This window comes from Sander lucioperca, chromosome 4 (genome assembly GCF_008315115.2).
Source record: "Sander lucioperca isolate FBNREF2018 chromosome 4, SLUC_FBN_1.2, whole genome shotgun sequence".
NCBI lineage: Eukaryota > Metazoa > Chordata > Actinopteri > Perciformes > Percidae > Sander > Sander lucioperca.
The window spans coordinates 12,016,727-12,035,601 of NC_050176.1; the positions used below are offsets into that span (position 1 = coordinate 12,016,727).

General features: G+C 40.3%; 2 protein-coding genes across 3 annotated transcripts; one reads left to right on the top strand and one right to left on the bottom strand.

Annotated features, from left to right (window-relative positions):
• Nucleotides 1-220: 220 nt before the first annotated feature.
• On the bottom strand, nt 221-1,900 carry si:dkey-27j5.5 (GTP-binding protein Rhes). The gene is made up of 2 exons (XM_031289206.2): nt 1,097-1,900; nt 221-908 (listed from the first exon to the last, which is right to left on the bottom strand). Exons 1-2 carry the CDS (start codon nt 1,704-1,706, stop codon nt 364-366), a joined length of 1,155 nt encoding a protein of 384 aa, XP_031145066.1. The 5' UTR covers nt 1,707-1,900; the 3' UTR covers nt 221-363.
• LOC116043033 (mycbp associated protein) lies at nt 1,655-18,827 on the top strand. Of its 2 annotated transcripts, none has more exons than XM_036000412.1 (19): nt 1,655-1,730; nt 3,966-4,087; nt 4,219-4,375; nt 4,515-4,621; nt 4,802-4,973; nt 5,286-5,401; nt 5,543-5,693; nt 5,955-6,073; nt 7,736-7,860; nt 8,433-8,541; nt 9,182-9,374; nt 9,511-9,698; nt 9,824-9,970; nt 12,183-12,281; nt 12,489-12,616; nt 12,756-12,883; nt 12,975-13,114; nt 16,775-16,954; nt 18,599-18,827. In XM_036000412.1, exons 1-19 carry the CDS (start codon nt 1,667-1,669, stop codon nt 18,695-18,697), a joined length of 2,544 nt encoding a protein of 847 aa, XP_035856305.1. In that variant the 5' UTR covers nt 1,655-1,666; the 3' UTR covers nt 18,698-18,827. The 2 variants fall into 2 exon arrangements, with proteins under 2 accessions (XP_035856305.1, XP_035856306.1); XM_036000413.1 differs by lacking the exon at nt 1,655-1,730 and adding an exon at nt 2,370-2,701.
• Nucleotides 18,828-18,875: the final 48 nt, after the last annotated feature.

Here is an 18,875-nt window from a genome sequence, read left to right on the forward strand (position 1 = left end):
TCAACATCCTCCCACCCTCTCCTTCACAGTTAGGTGAATGGGTAGCACATATACATGCAGATAGATAGATAGCTAGATAGATAGATGGGTAGATAGACACGCTATTTAAGAAGTAAATAAATAAATAAATAATAAAGTGGGCATCTCACACACGTGATAATTGCTTTTACTGAAGTTAGACCAAATGAACTGCAGAGTCACTGAAGGAGTTAAGCAATTAAAAAGAATTTATTATATATAATATATAAACATAATCTCAACTGCGTCTTACTAAACAACAATAATGCATTTATAGAATATCAGTGCTTAATTCGTTGTTTTATTCGCTCTGTAACACTTCGTCTCATAGTTATCTTATTGTCCTTACTGAATCGGACATTTGTCCAGTGCTTTGCCGGGCTTTCTTGCCGTACTTGGCCCAATGACTTGTCGAAGATCTGTATTAAAACTCGGCCTACGGGCCAGTGGGTACAGGGCGCCGCAGGCATCATCGCGCCCCTGGGTCTGTCTGCCCCTCTCCGGGACACGGCCTACCCGCATTGCCTGGTACGAACAGAGGGAGACTTTGCGGTGCTGAGACGGGCTAGTTTCCGTCGGAAGCCCGCCTCGCTTTGCCAAAGTCTCGAAGACTTTCTCTAGATTCGTGCTTTCCTTTGCAGACGTTTCAAAATAGGCACAGTCATCACTGAGGGCTTGGAGCACCTCTGCATTAGATATTTCTCTCTCAGTCTCCAGGAGATCAACCTTGTTGGCGCAGACCACTAGGGGAACTTGCAGCTGTGCGCACTGCCCTGGCACAGAGGATTTGGTAAGCTTGGATTTAGCGGCCAGAATCTCCTTCCGCAGGGCGCACACCTCTTCGAAAGAGCTCCGGTCATCTAGACTGAATACTAGAAGAAAAATGTCTCCTGCAAAAATGGGAAAGAAAATCAATTATTTTCCTCTAATAGTTGATGCACACAGCATTAAGAGAGAGAATTAAGCATTTACGCATGTACCTAACTTGCAATTATTTTTCTGTCATGAACAAATAAAGAAACTGACAAACAATTAATAGTATTTGCAGGACCGAGATTATGACTGATCCAACACGCACCAGTGAGGATAGAGAGCCTGCGCTTGGCTGGAAAATCCCGTTCCCTGGACGCGTCCAGGACGTCAATTTGGTAGGTCTCTCCGCGGATACGAAACAGTTTCCTGAGGAAATCCTCGGAGGTGGGATTGTACTCCTCCACAAATCCGTCCCGGAGGTATCTTCTTAGGATGGAGGTTTTACCGACCCGTGGCGCACCAAGAACCACGATGCGCTTACAGTTCTGCGGTTTGGTCGGTGCTTGCTCCTGGCCAATCTGGCGCTGCCGGTTTTGACCGTGGAGAAACAGAGATGCCAGCTGATCCAGTGGGGCTCTCTTGCAGAGATGGCTGCTGTTGGGAGTGGGTAGTTGCCTTACGGCCGCCCCTGAGCGCATCTTTTTTTCCTGTTTCCACTGAGACGAGGCCACTTTAAGTATCTCCAAGCCAGCTTTAATTCCCGATGAACTAAGGTGCTGCGACGCATTTTTGTAAGCCAGTAAGACTTTGGAGGACCCGGCGCACTGTCCGTCCATATTACTATGAAACTGGGGAACATCCATGGTGGAGCTGAGCTGGTGCGCAACAGGGATGGATGTGGTCTGTGAGCCGGTGGAGATGCTGCCTCTTTCCATCGTTTATTTTGGGGATAGACCGTGGTACCGCGCAACAAAGGGCAGGATCTGTGATCTGACGTTTACGCCTGCTCACGCTAGTCTGTGTAGTCTGATGTCAGTTTTCTTTATATAGGCCTCAACCCCCTCATCTGCGTCATGATGATTGACAGAAAGGGTTGTTATTCTTCAGGAGAACGCCGTGTGTTGAGGAAAACATAATGGGGTCTATGCAACTGAGCATAGGTCATATTTTGACATGATTTCAGTCGATCGATCAAGCAATCAATAAATTAATCAATCAAGCAATCAATCAGTTAGCCTTTTTGTCACATATGAAATCGTACGAGATGGTGAATTGTAATCCCACCAGCCTCTTTCAACTTGTGCATTATCCCTTGGCATGGTTGGTCCTTGATAACAATTGAAGTATGCATCCAATAAGATCCATATAGCTGCAATAAATTATTTTCATTATTATTGCTAGTATAGGCTTAGGTCTACATTTAGTAAACTATTAGGCCTATATGCATGTTTTTTATTCCCAATACTCGCACACGTTTGCTTTGATATTATAGAGCCTTAAAAGAAAGAATGAAAGAAAAGAAGGAAATAGCCTGTGTTCTTTCTATCATGTTATCGATGACCCTATACAGCATGCATAGCCAGCCTATAGGCAAGAAATTTGGACTTGGGCCAGGTCCAAATTTCTTTTTAACTGTCTCTTGCTCTTGATAACCTTTATTTTTTCCTCGCTCCTGTTCCTTTTCTTGATTTTCAGCAACGTTATACGCTCATGCCTCATTTAGTCTTTTTGTTGTTGTTCCATTTCTCTCTCCGTGGTGGTGTCTTTCGTTGCCATGGTTACCACTTGACGCTGAAGTACAGCGCTAGCTTGATTAGCACTGCTAGCCACGATTAGTTGTTCGTGACAATTGCTTTTACTGTAGCTAGTTAGCTAGACCAAATGAACCGCAGGGAGACACCGAAGGAGTTAAGACCTCTAAGTCACTCAGGTCAGCTAACAGCTTTCTGTCTCTCCAATTCGCCTGTCCGTCTCTTTGCCCCCATTCTTTTGTAGGCTAACGTTAGCTAGCGTTACCTGTGACCTCTTCACCTGTTTTAGGAGCTTCACTGATTGCAATGAATAGAATACGCTACCCCTGCGTGTACGAAACTTGACCTGTTCTTATGCAGTGTTGGAAGAAGTAGGAGTAGCGATAGTGTGACGTTAGATACACTGTTAACGTAAAGGTAAATAGTCCATAAATGTAACGTTACTCAAGTAAAAGTACAACTAGCATCAAAATATAGCCCATATACAGTGTCAAACTCAAAGACTCGTTTGTTTTATAACGGGTCATGTTTGGCAAATTATGGAATTATGATCATTGATGCATTAACGTCACTTTAATGCTGCAACCATAGACTATAAAATAGGCTGCAGGCTACTTGTAACTCATTCATATGCTCCTGGGTAGCTAGTTGTATAGTAGTCATAGTTGTATCTGACCTAAATCAATATACATCAAAATGCATTTCTGATTATATTTCGTTTTAATAATCTTAATCACTAATCTGCTTAACTAGTTACTTTAAATTATGATGAAATCACATGCAGCACTTGTGGAGTATTTATGAAATGTAACGTTACTTAGTTGGATAGTTACATTGCAGTCTATGCAGATCTGATGCCTTAAATAAGAGGAAAAATACATGAGTCAGTTTCATTGGCTTTTGTACGTCCATACTTTTGTGAGATTATTGTGCAAAAACAAATAAAAGCACTGGAGCAATTGTTTTCCTTAAGGGCCAAGGGCATCTTTAGCAAAGCAAAGCATTTATTCGAAAAACTGTACTGAGTCTATGACGGACAACATGGAGGAAGCACAGTGAAACACTTACAAAAGCCAAGGATTAATCATTGTTGTTGTGGCCATGGAAACTATAATCAGGCCTAGCTGGATAAAGAGAAATTAACAGAATAACATAACCATGTCATTGTTCCACAGTAATCTCTTTGTGTGTGTGTGTGTGTGTGTGTGTGTGTGTGTGTGTGTGTGTGTGTGTGTGTGTGAGCACTGATAGGCTCTTTTTTTTTAAATGTTGGAATTAGGTAATCACCCTTAAACCATATAAATCATTATTATTTCTGTGTGTAGATATTACAGAGGTACTTTTAAGTATTGTAGCACCCACTTTCAGATAACTTGGCATTACTCAAACACACACAAACTGTTGCCATTTTACAGTCTATTTCTTTTCTCTCCTCTCCTCCAGAGAACAAGAAGCTAAGAACATCAGAAGAGTTGGACATCTTGGGTGATGACCAGTCCAGGAGCTCTACTCTTTCAGGCAGTGATATCCAGGCTCTGGCCATTCACCCACAGGACCTCAATAAAGTAAACCCGCCTCCCCCATATAAAGTTTTAACATTAGTTGGACATTAAAATACAAATTATGTGTGTGTGGCACCAATGTACTTTTATTTTAAAGCACTTATATGTAACTGAGAATGTGATCATGACTGCAGCTTCATACACCAAAGCCACCCAAGAGCCGTCAACAACCAGTGCTCTTGGCTTGTGTGCGTAAAACACGTCCAGCTGATGAAGTTAGAAATGCTGTGCAAGGGCCGGTGGCTCATCCAGTGAATCTGGACCCTGGCTCTCAAAAGCTGGACTACACAGGTTAGTTGTATTCCTTTGCCCTCATGGACAATAACATACTGTGCAGTAGCCGGTAGTTCATAAGAGATGTTATCTGAATCATAATATGCATGCATAAGGCTAAAATGATGTCTTTCTGTCCATTTACTTTTCTTTTCAGGACCGGAAGGGCTTCGGTTTGATGAACAGGGAAGAGTTCTACCACACAGCATCCTGGGTAGTTTAGAGGATTTCAGAAGTTATCTGGAGGCCAAAGGGGAGACAGAGGTAAATTCAGAACAAATATAATGCGAACACATGAAACAAAAATCTTTCTTTTCATACAGTATTTAAAACCTGACAACTGAAAGCAGCTTGCATTCTTTAAAACTTCTATTAAATGCAATAGAAATATGTTGACTGTCACTGTAAGTCACGTCTTCTTTCTATCCTCCTTCCACCATCCAGTTGGTGAAGCGAATACCAAAATCCCAGAGATATGCTCCATCTGAGGCCCCAGAGAGGCATCACTCTGAGCCTGTGGAGAATGGGCATGGCCACAAAAACATCCAGAGTAATGCCCTGCGGCATTGGTATACACATATGACGCAGCGCAGACAACAGCAGGACTTCTTATCTGGTGAGCTGATCAGAGAGTACAGCAAAGTGGACCAAAAAACATCAATTTTGCATCATATACAACTGCAGGGACGTGAGGGAAGCCACAATAAACTCACTTACCTGCATTTTTGTTAACATTAACTAAAGACCAGTACAACAGGCATTTTAAAATGGAAGAGAACATACTTTATGCATAATCTCAAATGAGGTTTCTCATTGTAAGATATTTGCTCATTTAAAAACAACTATTTGATATAAGTATGCATTCATTTATTATCTCTGTCTCTATATATTTCTCTATTCATCTCCTGCTCTTTTCAACTCTTTCAAGACTTGCTCTACCGGCCAGTCGAAAACTTGCTGATGAACCAAGCTAACCGTTTCAGAGAAACTCAGGAGCAGAGGGAATTTCTAAACCAAGTCATGCCACTCATCCACTCTGGATATGTATGACACATATTTGCTTTCTCTGTTCTACTGTGTTTTCAGTCGGCTGTCAGAATCATATCTTATATTTGTTATATTTCTAAAGTAAAAATGTTCTCAGTAGCTTCGTCATTCATGTGTGTCTTTACTTCTATGTCTTAGGGTTACCGTGTGGGAAGTGAGTTTTGGAGTCTCCCCCAGCGTTATGGAGATGAAATGAGTGGCATCACAGCCACTCTGACTCAGACAGAGCAGGGCAGACGGGAGCCTGTCACACATGTAGGACAACCAGGCAGCATACTCCAGGAATCAGGTACACGCAGACACTTATTCGCTGTGTTCCAATTTTCCCTCTCCGCCTTGTTCTCGAAACCTTGTCCTTCTCATTGTGTTTTTTTTTTTTTAGTTCACCTGAAACCCAATGGTTTCCCAAATAAAAAGATGCTCTTTGACATTTAAACTATCCACTTTTCCCTCCGATTTTTTCCCCTTCAAAGAAGAGCCTCTTTTTAGGGGGACTCCAATAAACCGAGAGTAACTGTATTCTTTCTGTGGGAAATTTTTCTTCCTCTAGGAATAACTTGTACTGAGACTCTGCGTCCAGCCTCTCGGACTTGGGACCAGAGCGCATATCTGCAGCACCAGTGCCAGGAGCTCAGGGAGGTTCTACGAGACGTGGACATGAAAAAGCCGGTAACACAACATACAAACTATAACACTGAATGCTCCTTTGGCATAGTAGCAATTCAAATGTATACAATTGGTCCTATTGTACCATTGTAATAGGCCCCAGTGCAGTCTGATTTGCTGTTTTTTTTGCACATGAAATTTCCTTATGTGGAAAATGTGACAGGTTGCGGTCAAAGGTTTTTAACTACAGCTAGACCAATACATGGGCCCAGCCAATTGCAGATACATCAGTATCAGCATATATGTTAACCGATAAGTGGCTTGATGGTGTTTTAAGCCTCCAAGGTCGCCTTCCGGGCAGCTAACCCTAACCTTAACCCTAAACATGACTGTTGCCGCGCTGCCTGGAAGGCGACGTTGGGGGCTTAAAACACCAAACACCCGATAAGTAACAAGAAATTGCTGTACAGAATTGCAACAGATAATGTATGTTTAAGGTAAGTCCACCAGAGACACCTTTCAATTTTGTTTTTCAATTGTCTTTAATCAGGCAACATAACACAATCCAAATTATTCACATTACACTTTTTTTGTCTCTCTAACAATGTACAAGAACCTAATTTCATGTACACAACACAGATCTAAATTGTGCATCAACAACTTCATTATTTGGACCACTCGTCCAACCACGCAGCCCACTGAAGCTGCTCATGCCCACAGGACATTCTGTCTCTGGCTACTAGAGCTGCTAGCTGCTCCTGATCACTCTGTATCTTTACAAACAGCCTGTGATCATCCAGCCATGGGCACACTGTTCTGTGTTTTATGTACAAATACTGCCAATATGTGATTTATCTTATTAAAATGTACATTCAGTACAGACATGTGTAATGAGATTAATGAGGCACTGGAGCCCTTCCATAAACATTCATGTGCACATAAATTACAGTTATGAAATCTGGAGCGTGTCCAGTCATAGAGTAGCACTGTTGAGATCTGTGAGGTAACAGAGGCCAAGAAAATTGACTACACTTGCCTTTCTGCTCTCTCTGCATTACAATGATTATCAGCAGAGGCAGGAGGTTCTGGGATAAACACGTTGCACACCCAGTTTCCATTAAAACCTATTAACTCCCTAAGTAACAGGTGCTGATTTTGGGAAAGTTTAGTCAAATGATATTTTATCTGGTTGCATTTAGTGTTCTCTTTCACACACACACACACAAGTCTGTGACATAAGAGAAAATGGTAGCAGTGGGTTCTCTCGTGCTGGTGGCTAATGTGATGCTGAGGTGATGAAGTACCTCCTGACCAAAACAGACAGTAACAAACCGTCCTGCCAGTGGCTGACTTGTCCATGGCTTTGTGACATCTGTGTTAACAGTAGAGAGAGAGATATAATGGGGACAAGCGGTTATTAAATGAGAAAAGAAGAGAGAGGAAGGTCATGTCTCCAGTGTTACTTAAAAATGTGTAAAGGTTTGAACTACAGGGGGAGGGGGGGACAATAGATTGCATTTGTATTTGTTTCACTCTGACTATCACGCAATGTAGTGGTAGAGCTAAGTTCATGTCAACATTCAGATGTGTAATGAAGGGAGGTAAAGCAAAAACAATACAGTATAAAGCACTTTTTCAAAAGCAGGAATCAGACTATTGAATGGACATACAGAGCTGACCACTTCCTTCATAACCACCACTATGTGTCACTTTGATTACTTACAGGATATCAATGCACTGGAGGTTATTGGCTCTGGCAAGCCATTTACTTTTGTCACAGTGTGTCGTAGTCCCTTACTGGAGAAGGAGGAAGAAGAGACAGAGTCCATGAAGATAAAGAAGGAGAACCTGTAAGCTGTGCTTCACTAATTTATTAGATATTTGCAATCCTTCCTAACCAGTCCAACTTTTTCTAGGCAGAATATGTCAATATCAGGCCAACGATGCTGCCCTATTTCAAAGACACTTTAAAACATAATCGTGTATTCACGAGCCATTAATTCAATGGTGCATTAATTAAGATGGGAAATGCCATGAGACCACGTTGATGTATTTGCGCACTGCTAAATATGTCATTCAAACTGTAATGGAAATAATAGAAACAAAGCACAAAATATTTGTTCTTATAAGCAACCTTGATATTTATATATATAAAGACTATTATATGGATCTATTTTCCATTAATGTGGGATTCAGTTGTCAGTAATGTAGTGTTGAGGTTAAATGTCCCAGTATGTACTACTATGTGTCGTCAAAATAGTTTCTGTGTATCCCGTTTGAGGGCAGTTTTCTGATGCAACGCTTGAAAAATTCAAGTTAAACAGAAACAATTGAATGCATCATGGAATCTAATGGCTAGACCGACTCATTCACTAATTGTCCAACTCATGGACTGAGTGGTACTACTCATTGTCTTCCACAGTGATCCGCTGGCACAGTATGATGATGTTCGGTCAGATGCTCTGCTCATTCCTGCCTTGAGGTTCTGTGGTCAACTTGCTAGCTGGACTGGAAACTCCACCACTAACCAGGTACAGAACGGTCTTTACACAGTAGGTTGGTTGGCATGTTTCGAACTAGGACTTAGGTAAATTCTCAAATGGTATTACCTACCTCAGAGAAAACCAGGCCTATAGTAGAGAAATGCTTTTATTTTTTTTTAAATGCAACCTCCTTGTTTACCTTTCATCTTGATAAATTGCTTATGAAATCAATTTCCACAGCATCAGTACTTTGCCTGTCTCCCCAAACAACGTTAAGCTACCATGAATGAAACCTGCAGCCGTCCTATTTTAGGTAGGCTTTTAATGTGAAAAGACATCGGTTAAACATCGAGTATTTTGTTGACCGTAGCTTAACATTGATCAGGACGATCAGGACTGGAATTAATTATTGAAAACATTATTTGTATAAACAAAATTGAAACTGAGAGCAGCAGAGTGCTGAATATAACATGACTCTGCTGTTGTATTCATTGAATTAGTGCTGTAGAGACTGACATTATTCTACCTTTACCATGTGAACAGTTGTAGTGGGCTACAGGTCATTTAAATCTCAATATTTTCTACCTGGCTTTTACAGTATTAGTGGTCGGCCTTCATTTGTACGTCCTGGCTATTATTTGAAATTATTTTGAATACACTTTCTCACTCTCCAACACTCATTGATCAGGGAGAAGTAGGAATCGGTGCCACAATAATCTTTGAGGCTCCAACTGGAGAAAGAGCCTCTTCCCACCTGGAGCTGCACAATGAAGGCAGCACAGCTATCTTCTACAGCTGGCAGCAGCTTCCCGTGCCACACAGCTTTCCTAACCTGCGATCACGAACAAAGAAGCTGCACTTCTACTTCAACTCCTCCTCTGGTACACACAAACATAATCAGACACCTGCTGCCACGTCATACGCTGTTTGTCCCTGTGTTGACCTTATCATACTGTGTCTTTCAACCAGTACTCAGTGCGCCTTACTGCTTTCAATTTTGCTTCCCCTCCCGTCTAGGTGTGATCCGTCCAGGTGACACCCAGCGGGTGGAGTTCATATTTAAGTCAGAGGAGCCAGGCATCAATACTGAACGATGGCAGCTCGACACCCACCCTGTGCTGCTGCAAGGAGCCTCCATGCAGGTCACATTAAGGGGAGTGGCTCTGTACCAGGACAAAACCGCAGACCAGAGGCTTTTCATAGAGGTGGTGTACAATTAAACTGTGTGGTAAAATGTGAGACAGAAAAACATGATGGCACTAAGGTTTTCATGAACAGAAACCAATATGTTGTTTTTTTGTCTGTGTTTCCGTTGTCTGTGCACGAGCAGACAAAGCTGGAAAAGATAGTGAAGGTAAAAATGTGTCTGTCGATTGTGTACGAGGTGCTGCTGGGGGTCCGCACACCAGAGAGACCCAGCTCTCCTGCAGAACTTTACGTCACTGAAGAGCAAGAGTTTTTAAGCAAAAACCCCAAGGTAAGTCCTACAAGTGGAAGAATGTTACTTAACACATCTCACACGTTTCTTAGTCACCAGTGAAGTTGATCTTTTTGTACAAACCTTAAACCTCCTTAGGATTCAGTGTTGCCTACAGAGAATGGTGACTTATTTTTTTTCATATATAGTTTGAGACACATTGGTCATCACACATCAGGGTGGCCTGATTCTGTGTATCATTTTTATTGTTCAGAGTGTTTTTTTTTAGTCTGAGTCTTAGTCACACCACCTCATGCAGAGTGAGATGACCCGTTAATGGGCCTATTCATTGTGTTGTTTTGTTTACATTTCACTGGCTGTAGGCAAGAGTGTGATCAGCCCATTATGGCTGCCCTTTCCCAACCTGGATTTTGTGTTAGTCCACAATTATAGTATTGCCATCACAATTCATGGTAGCTCATTAACTAATAATTAGGGCTGGGACGATATGCTTTTGTCCCGATTTGATTCTTTCACGATACATGGGTGCTGATTCAATTTGTATTGCAATTTTCATGTATTGAGATTCTAGGAGTATTGCGATTCGATAGTATTGAGAATTGGGATTTTATTTTCCTTCTTTAACAAAAACAAAAGTTGAATAATACACATATAGAGACAATATATCATGAGACATATTAGAAATCTCATGATATATTGTCTCTATATGTGTATTAATCAACTTGCTATATATATATATATATATATATATATATATATATATATACAGAGATGGGAAGTAACGAAGTACAAATACTTTGTTACTGTACTCAAGTAGATTTTTCAGATATTTTTACTTTACTTTACTATTTATTTTTGTGCCGACTTTTTACTTTTAGTCCTTACATTTTTAACATGAATATCGGTACTTATACTCCTTACATTTTACAAAATTGGCTCGTTACTTTAGTTTCAAATAATTTCAGTGGAGTTACCGTTATTATTGCGGCTTGATGGCGGTAACTTTAAACTAACTCTAAAAGTATGGGGAACTTCTTAATTAATGTTAAAGTTTAGTAATTCATATTTTATCCTTTATTTTCTTTCCAGAAGCCATATTTGAGCACACACACATATATGTAGATTCCTTGAAATGTTAAGGGGAAGATTAAAAAAGAGAAACTGGATCTGTGAATTTTCACAGAATCACAATTGAATTCATATCTTGCTACTCAGTCAGGATCTTATTACCCTGCAGTCCAAGTCTCTATTACAATAATCATATATGTGATGTTTTAGGCCTATTGGCAGACATCCATTTAAAATGTAGGCAATGGCATATAAAGAGCCTTTTTTTCCATGTCCACTTAAGTTTCTCAGCTTGCACTCTAGTAACATTTGTGTGGTCCAGGTAGCTTTGCATAAAAAATGGTTGTCATTCACAAAGCTACTTTTACTTTTATACTTTAAGTAAATTTCCAAGCCTGTACTTTGTTACTTTTACTTGAGTAAAGAAGTTAAATCAGTACTTCTACTTTTACCAGAGTATTTTTTAACACAAGTATCTGTACTTCTACTTGAGTACGGGAAGTGAGTACTTTTGCCATCTCTGTGTATATATATATATCGATTCCAGGGAAAAGAATCGATTCTAAAAATTCTCGCAAAGAAAATCCTGATACATACGATTTCCGATTTCTTTCCCCACCCCTACTAATAATAGATAACTGCTAAAATCTTAAACCAGTCACTGTTACCTCTACACTGTACAAAAGTTTATGTTGCCATGGCAGTGTTCAGTAATAGGAAACCAGGCTTTAACTGGTTTAATTAGGAGACTGATTTGATTGGTGTAGTAGTGAATATAGAGTATTAGAGTAGAGAATACAGTATTCTTAATAGACAATAGCTAAAGCAATGGGAGGGATTAACTGGAAACAACATTGGAAAGTTACCAAACATGAAACAGATCTCTCATTATATTCCATCTATTTGGGATAAATAGAGGGCTTTTTCTTTAAAAGTCACATCTCTCATTACCAAATATTAGGTTGATTACAGCTCTCTTAACTTTCATGAGGTCACATTTAATCACCACAAAGGGTGGCACACATTTTTTTGCCTTGACGACAAAAAATGATGACATGCATCACAGTTGTTAGAGGAGAATAACTATCAGTGGCGATTATCATCCTGTGGTGAATTTTTCTTAATAGGAGTCTTGTGGTCTCCTGTTTACTCATGTAAATTACTGCTCCATACGTTGTTTTAGTTGCAGTACCTTCATGAGCCAGTGGAGGACCTAAAGAGATTGTGGCAAGAAGTGCATCCAGGAAGCACCTGGGACCTCTCTGTCGATACACTCCGACAGGTAGAGCCATTCTGTGCTGTTATAGAGCATGAGAACAATTGGTTAGTACAAAGAAAGTACATGTAGCAGTACATATAGCAGGTTGGTCCAAGGTTATAGTTCCAAGGGTCTCTTTGAATGCACTGTGCACCCTTCTGTAAAATGTTATACCATGATGATGCATCAAAAACATAACATATTGGTTTATTCGCATATTTTCAACTTCAGGTTGTGCTGTCTCTGCCTGAGCAAGAAGCAGCTCAGGAAAAGAGCCTGGCCCAGCTCAACTCCCTGTTTCTGCAGCTTTCTGAGCCTTCTCAACTGAAACATAACCAGCTAACAGCAGCAGCTATAGGGTGAGGCATGAACACACATGATTCATGTAGCATCTCTATCAAAGCACCTTGGCTCTGTCATACACACACCCAGGAGCCACACCTGCACACTTGGTGTAGTAAGCCTACAGGTTACAGTGGTGTGTGGTGCCCCCTGCAGGCAGCAGCTGTGGAGGAAACTGCTGGACACTATGGCTGGTGAGGCCATGTGGCTCAGAAACCTGCTGGGCCTTCCAGAGAGAGACACATGGATCGATAAAAAGGAGGAATCCCCCATCTTGGAAGCTGGTGAGACTCACAGACTTTCATTCAATCTATGACTTTCATTCATAGATTGGTGACGATTCATGTTGACTACTATTCTGTTATCACATTGCAGATATAGCTGATAACAAAGATGAGAAGAGTGAGAAAAAGGGAGGAGCAGCTGCTAAAGAGGAGAGGAGTGGGGCAAGGTCCAAAATTAAAGATGACAACAAAGGGGAGTCCAAGTCAGCAACTACTGAAAAATCAGTGGAGGTGAGGGAAACAAAAAGTATGTGTTTGAGGAGCTGATGGGCTGTTTTGCCACTGAGTGGCAGCAGATTCAAAAGTGTTTTAATTATTAGCATGAATAAAGTATCAAGACACATCACTTCAGCAGACTTTCAGCTGATCCAATCATGAGTCACCTTCTGTACTTCAAACAAGCTGTCACCTCATCATTCTTTCATTCATTCATTCATTCATCTGCCATTCATCAAGACAACTTTTGTTTTCTTGTTACTACTGACTGCCTCCACACAATCCGGCCACCTACTGCCTGGTTCTCAGTAGGGGTGTGTGCAAAAAAATCAATTCATTCATTCGAATCGCGATTCAAGCTCTACCGATTCAAAATCGATTCATAGAATTCCAAAAACCGATTCATATTTTTAATTTTAATTTTTTTTTAAACTACTGCAATCACATAGGAAAAGTAACTAGGTTTGTGTACTTTTTCGTTCATTCGATTTTCATTTCATAAACAGGTATTAAAAAACAAAAAACGAATGGTTATTTGATTTTCGTTTTAAAATACAAAATTTGAAGTTGAAATACAAGGCATTTTTTCCTTTTCATGATCAAAATGAGATGGGAGAAATTTAAAATATACTTTGATTTTCATTTTCTATTTCATATAACAAAAAATAAAATCACTCGAAAATAGAAACGAGAAAAGGCTTGTTTTTTTCATATTCAGAGACCGGATGTTGTCATTTCCACGGCAACAGCGCCAGTGTAGCCTACCATTGGTGGTGCTTTCAGCCCAGGCTAAAATTACTTTGGAAACCCTAATGCATATGTTTATATGTATTGCCTCATTTATGTATTTCATGAAATGAAAATCGAATGACCAAAACATACACTACCATATTTGCTTTAACTCAGGCTGCAGGGGACATTCTAAAACGCTTAACATGAAAAAAAAACACTTAACCATCACCATATTTCTCATGGCCATATCTTGTCATGAACACTTAGCCTGCCAAAAAACTAAACTGAAATTCAACGATTATAGAAGTTCTCTCACGTTAACGTTTTCTTCTTCATTGGCGCCTATGGCGAGGAAGAAGCTTAACGTGGTTTAATGTACCTAAACAATGATCAATGATTACCAAATTTCTATCTCATATTGCTCCTCATAACCACTGAAAACTGTCAAAAAATCTAACCCAAAGTCAAATTATTATAGACGTTATCTGACTGATAACTGACTGATATCTGATTGATCATTGTTTAGGTAGATTAAACCATGTTAAGCTTTTTCACGTTAAGCGTTTTAGAATGTCCCGGCTGCAGTGGAGGGAAACTGTAGCCTATAACTTCCTGAGCGACCGATCATCCATTTTTTGCCCCCCTTTACATAAATATACATAAATATGGCTATGAAATAGATAATGAAATACATAAATGAGGCAATACATATGAACATACGCATTAGTCATTATAGTTCAATAGCCTAAATACATATGTTTTACTTTTATTTATTTCAGGGGACTTTTATTTATTCCGTCTATTTATATGCACGTTATATTCAAAGGAAGTTTTGTTATCTCACAGAATTCGACTAAAAGCAACTAGCAAGCCTGCCTGACATCAGTGCATCATAGCATAGCCTATCACTATCTGCAAACAAAAGAAAATATGATTAAAACACGAGCGCGGCAGATTCCCAGCTCAGCTAGAGCGGGTAACGCCAGCTCTGTAGACGGACCAGAGTCAGTCAGCACCGGGGAGCGAACGGTGGGGACCGAGGTCACAGGGCTGGAGGCTAGCTGCTAGCTAGCTGCAGCAGCTAATATTAGAATATTAGACCCAGCACCGGAGGTCTGATCCCCATGATCTGATCCCGAACCCCCGGTGACTCTCTGCCAGATCAGCAAGCAACAGAAAGTTTGCAGGGATTGGTAACGTTACAGCCGTGAACTGAAATTGTATTTCCTCAGCTGGTTCGACTCTCTTGGGGCGAAGTTGTCTGCTGCGAGTAGAGACAGAGAGTCAGAGGAAGGCAGGGAGAGAGGGTAATAAATAAATGTGACATTATGAAATAAAACTCCCCCCAAGCATTATCAAGAGTATGTTTCCAGAGTAATTTTAGCCTGGGCTGAAAGCAACACTGGTAGGCTACACTGGCGCTGTTGCCTTGGAAATGACAACATCCGGTCTCTGAATATGAAAATTACAGGCTTTTTTCATTTCTATTTTCGAGTGATTTTATTTTCTTATATGAAATAGAAAATGAAAATCACAGCATATTTTTAATTTCTCCCATCCCCTTTTGACCATGAAAAGGAAAAAAATGCCTTGTATTTCAATTTCAAATTTTGTATTTTAAAACAAAAATCAAATAAGCATTCGTTTTTTGTTTTTTAATAGGCTACTGTTTATGAAATGAAAATCGAATGAACGAAAAAGTACACAGACCTAACTACATTTACATACTGTGAATCGTTTTTTTAATCGAGAATCGTTTTTGAATCTTGAGCCTGAAAATCAATATCGAATCGTGACATTTTCTGAATAGTGCACCCCTAGTTCTCAGTAATGCATATACCTGCAACATTATGTTCTGTTGGCTAGTTTTCTGAAACACTGTATTATATGTCATGTTGTGGGTTCTGGTCTCCATAACACTAAAGGGTTGGTTTACTTTATAGGAGGAGCACCTGTGCCACCAAATACAACTGTATAACCATTTGTGTAATAATACATGTTTGTGTTTTTGACTAATTTATTACCCACTAATTTGTGGGCACATGTTTTTGTTTCTTTATGTGTGTGCACAGGAAGCTCCATCATTCTCTTTTGTCCAGAGAAGTCATTATAGTAGCTTACCAATAGGTTATGGTCGTGGCCATTCATGTTTTTACATTGTGACTGGTCGGGTGAGATAACGAGCAAAACATTTCACTTAGTTCCCATCCATTTTAATGCAAATTATTGTTTTCCTGCCCCCATTCTTATTAGGCCCCACCACTTTGCATCGTCCTATTCACAAATCTGAATTTCAGAAGCTTTTCTTCGTCAGCACTGGGATTGAGAGCCTTTAATGAGGACGCTGACGTGTTTTTCAAATATAAACGAGATGCTGCGTCATGGTCGCTCAGACTCGTCACTTAAACGATGTTTTGGGTGTGAATCTGCCCTGAGACCTGTTACATCTCTCTCCTAATGGTTTGTGTCTCCATTATCAGCCATCAAAGGCAAAAAAAAGACGTAATATTAAAATTAGAAGTTGACTAAAGATGCAGTCTGGTCTGAATGTCTGTGTATTTTGCTGAGTGATTTTCTCCTCTGTGTGATGGTTGAGTCATAGGTAAGGTACAGCCTATTACTTACAGGGTACCATGGTAACAGGACACTGCGCGCAAATGTGCACCTGCTTTCCAACTGTGTGCCCAGGGTGTGAATTAATAGCACCTGGACCAGTTCAAGCCATCTGTGGTGCACGCACACACACAGCTAAACGTTAACCTTAAACAGTGCATATTATCCAATGTTAAACACCATGACTATGTGGGAGGTAGTTTTTCAGGATGCAAGATGCACACAACCACTTACCAGCCAACTCGTGGAAATTTGATCCTCTTGCGTGGTCAGTAAAAACTGTCATCCATCACTAACTAACTGTCTTTTATGTGTCCGCCCTGTGTACAGGACAGCAAAAAGAAGGGGAAAAAAAAGGAGGAAGCGGTGAAACGCACAAAAGAAAAGCAAGGAAAGGAATCGGCCCCACTGACTGATACCCCTCCAGACAGCGTCAGTCAACAACCTCCTGATGACCAAAATGTAGAGGCGGAGGTGATGGACATTTACAGGAGGCTCCTGCACAAAAAGGCAAGTATTTTAATTGTCTCACAGTTTTAAAGGGGCACTCACACTAAGTTCAGTGTACTCGTCGTGAGGAATTCTACTCAACCTGTGAACACATTTGTATAATATCTGCTATGGCTCTGGAGGACTTTTCTTAAGTTTGAAAAAGTAACCCTGATGATGCATTCAAGGTTATCGCAGGTCTCAGGTGTGTGTTTTAAAGAAGTGGACATTTAGGAGGGGGGTTTCTAATGAAAGGCACAATCCGGTTGCATTATGGGAAATGTAGGATCTTGTGTGCCCTCCTGTAGAGCTTACTAGAATTTAAAAGTCAGGTTTTCTCGGCCTCTGCTTCTTAAATGTTTACCTCTCTTGTTCAAAAATCTATCTCTCATGAGCCCCCCAAATTTAAGGAAGTGCAACACCAAATCACTCGAGTAGCCTTTTAAAGCTACATTGTGTAAGAATTTCTCCCATCTAGCAGTGAAATTGTATATGACAACCAACTGAATATTACTTTCTAACCCCTCCCATTCCGAGCGCGTTGTAACGCCTACGGTGGCCATATTATTCCAAGAAGTACGACTTCGTCCGTGATTGTTCTTTCCAGTGTAATAATAGTTTTACGTTATTTTGTTACCATTTCATTGCTAACATCAGCTATCAGGTTCCCAAACATATGCAAGCTAATGTTAGTAGTTAGTATCAGTGCTATCGTTATTCTGTATATTGTACGAGATTAATAGTGTAAGGCAATGTTTACAGCGTAGGAGAGAAGCAACAGAGGTTTGTGTTTTTAATATATTTCTCTGAGCAGTATAAACAATGTCAATGAAACCGAAATTAGCTCTTAGTATTGCCATCGTTTACACGCTGTAGAACACTGTTCTAGCTGTAGCTAGTCTGTGTTACAACTGCACATGACGTGAGTTGTCTGCCAGGGAAATCACGACAGATATGATTACGTTTATGTTACAAGGTGGACAATCCTTTTTCATCATTGACACGAGGAAAAATATCCTAGACGTCGTTCTAGCGTAATGCACAACCATGCTATTGTTAGCCAAGCAACTATAAAACTTCGAATTTACACAAATAGGCAGAATTACCTTTTGAGAAGAAAGCAGGCAACTTTGGCGTCCCTTCGGCGTCCCATCCTTGCTTCTTATGAGCTCTTTCCATCTTGGAAAAGCCACTCCAATATTAACTTTGGTCTTGTTGCTTTGCCTGTCGCATTGTCGTTATAATTCTCTTTTTAACTTCCTTGGCGACTCCGTTACATGTCCTAGAGAATAGGTGTGATCCTCCATCTTCAACCGGCTTTCAAATCTGCCGGCAGTCGCGTGTAATCTCCCACTGGCATTCGTCACAGTGCCACTGGTATGTCCCTCTTTGGCTAATGTATTTTAAAGATGGAGGCGCAACATGGTGGAATACATACGAGCGACTCGCTGGTATGTATTCTGAATGATTCTAAATTGCAGATTCTACGCTTACGAGAATACTTTGATTAGTTGGTGGAAGTAATTACACATGAATGAGCACATATTTGTGAAACAACAAAGGGGTTTTTGCTAAAAATCAACTCAAAAAACTACACATTGTAGGTTTAAGGTTTTCCACAGTCTTATATCCTAATACATTCATCTATGTGTATCAATCTGTCAGGTGTATGCTCTGATGGAAGACCTAGTGGACAACCTGTGTGACCTGATGGATGATCTTAATGAAGGAGATGAACAGGACAAACACACTACTAACATGTGAGAGGCAGGCACAGGAGCCCACTGAACATATTCAACCAAATGTGATATAACATGTCACATATTCTGAAACTGTGTTTCTACCTTCATTTGTTGTGAAAATTAATAAACTTTTTGGTGTTCTGGCACAGCAGATGTGGAGTTATATTCATTCTGTCTCATTCACATATTAACACTCAAAC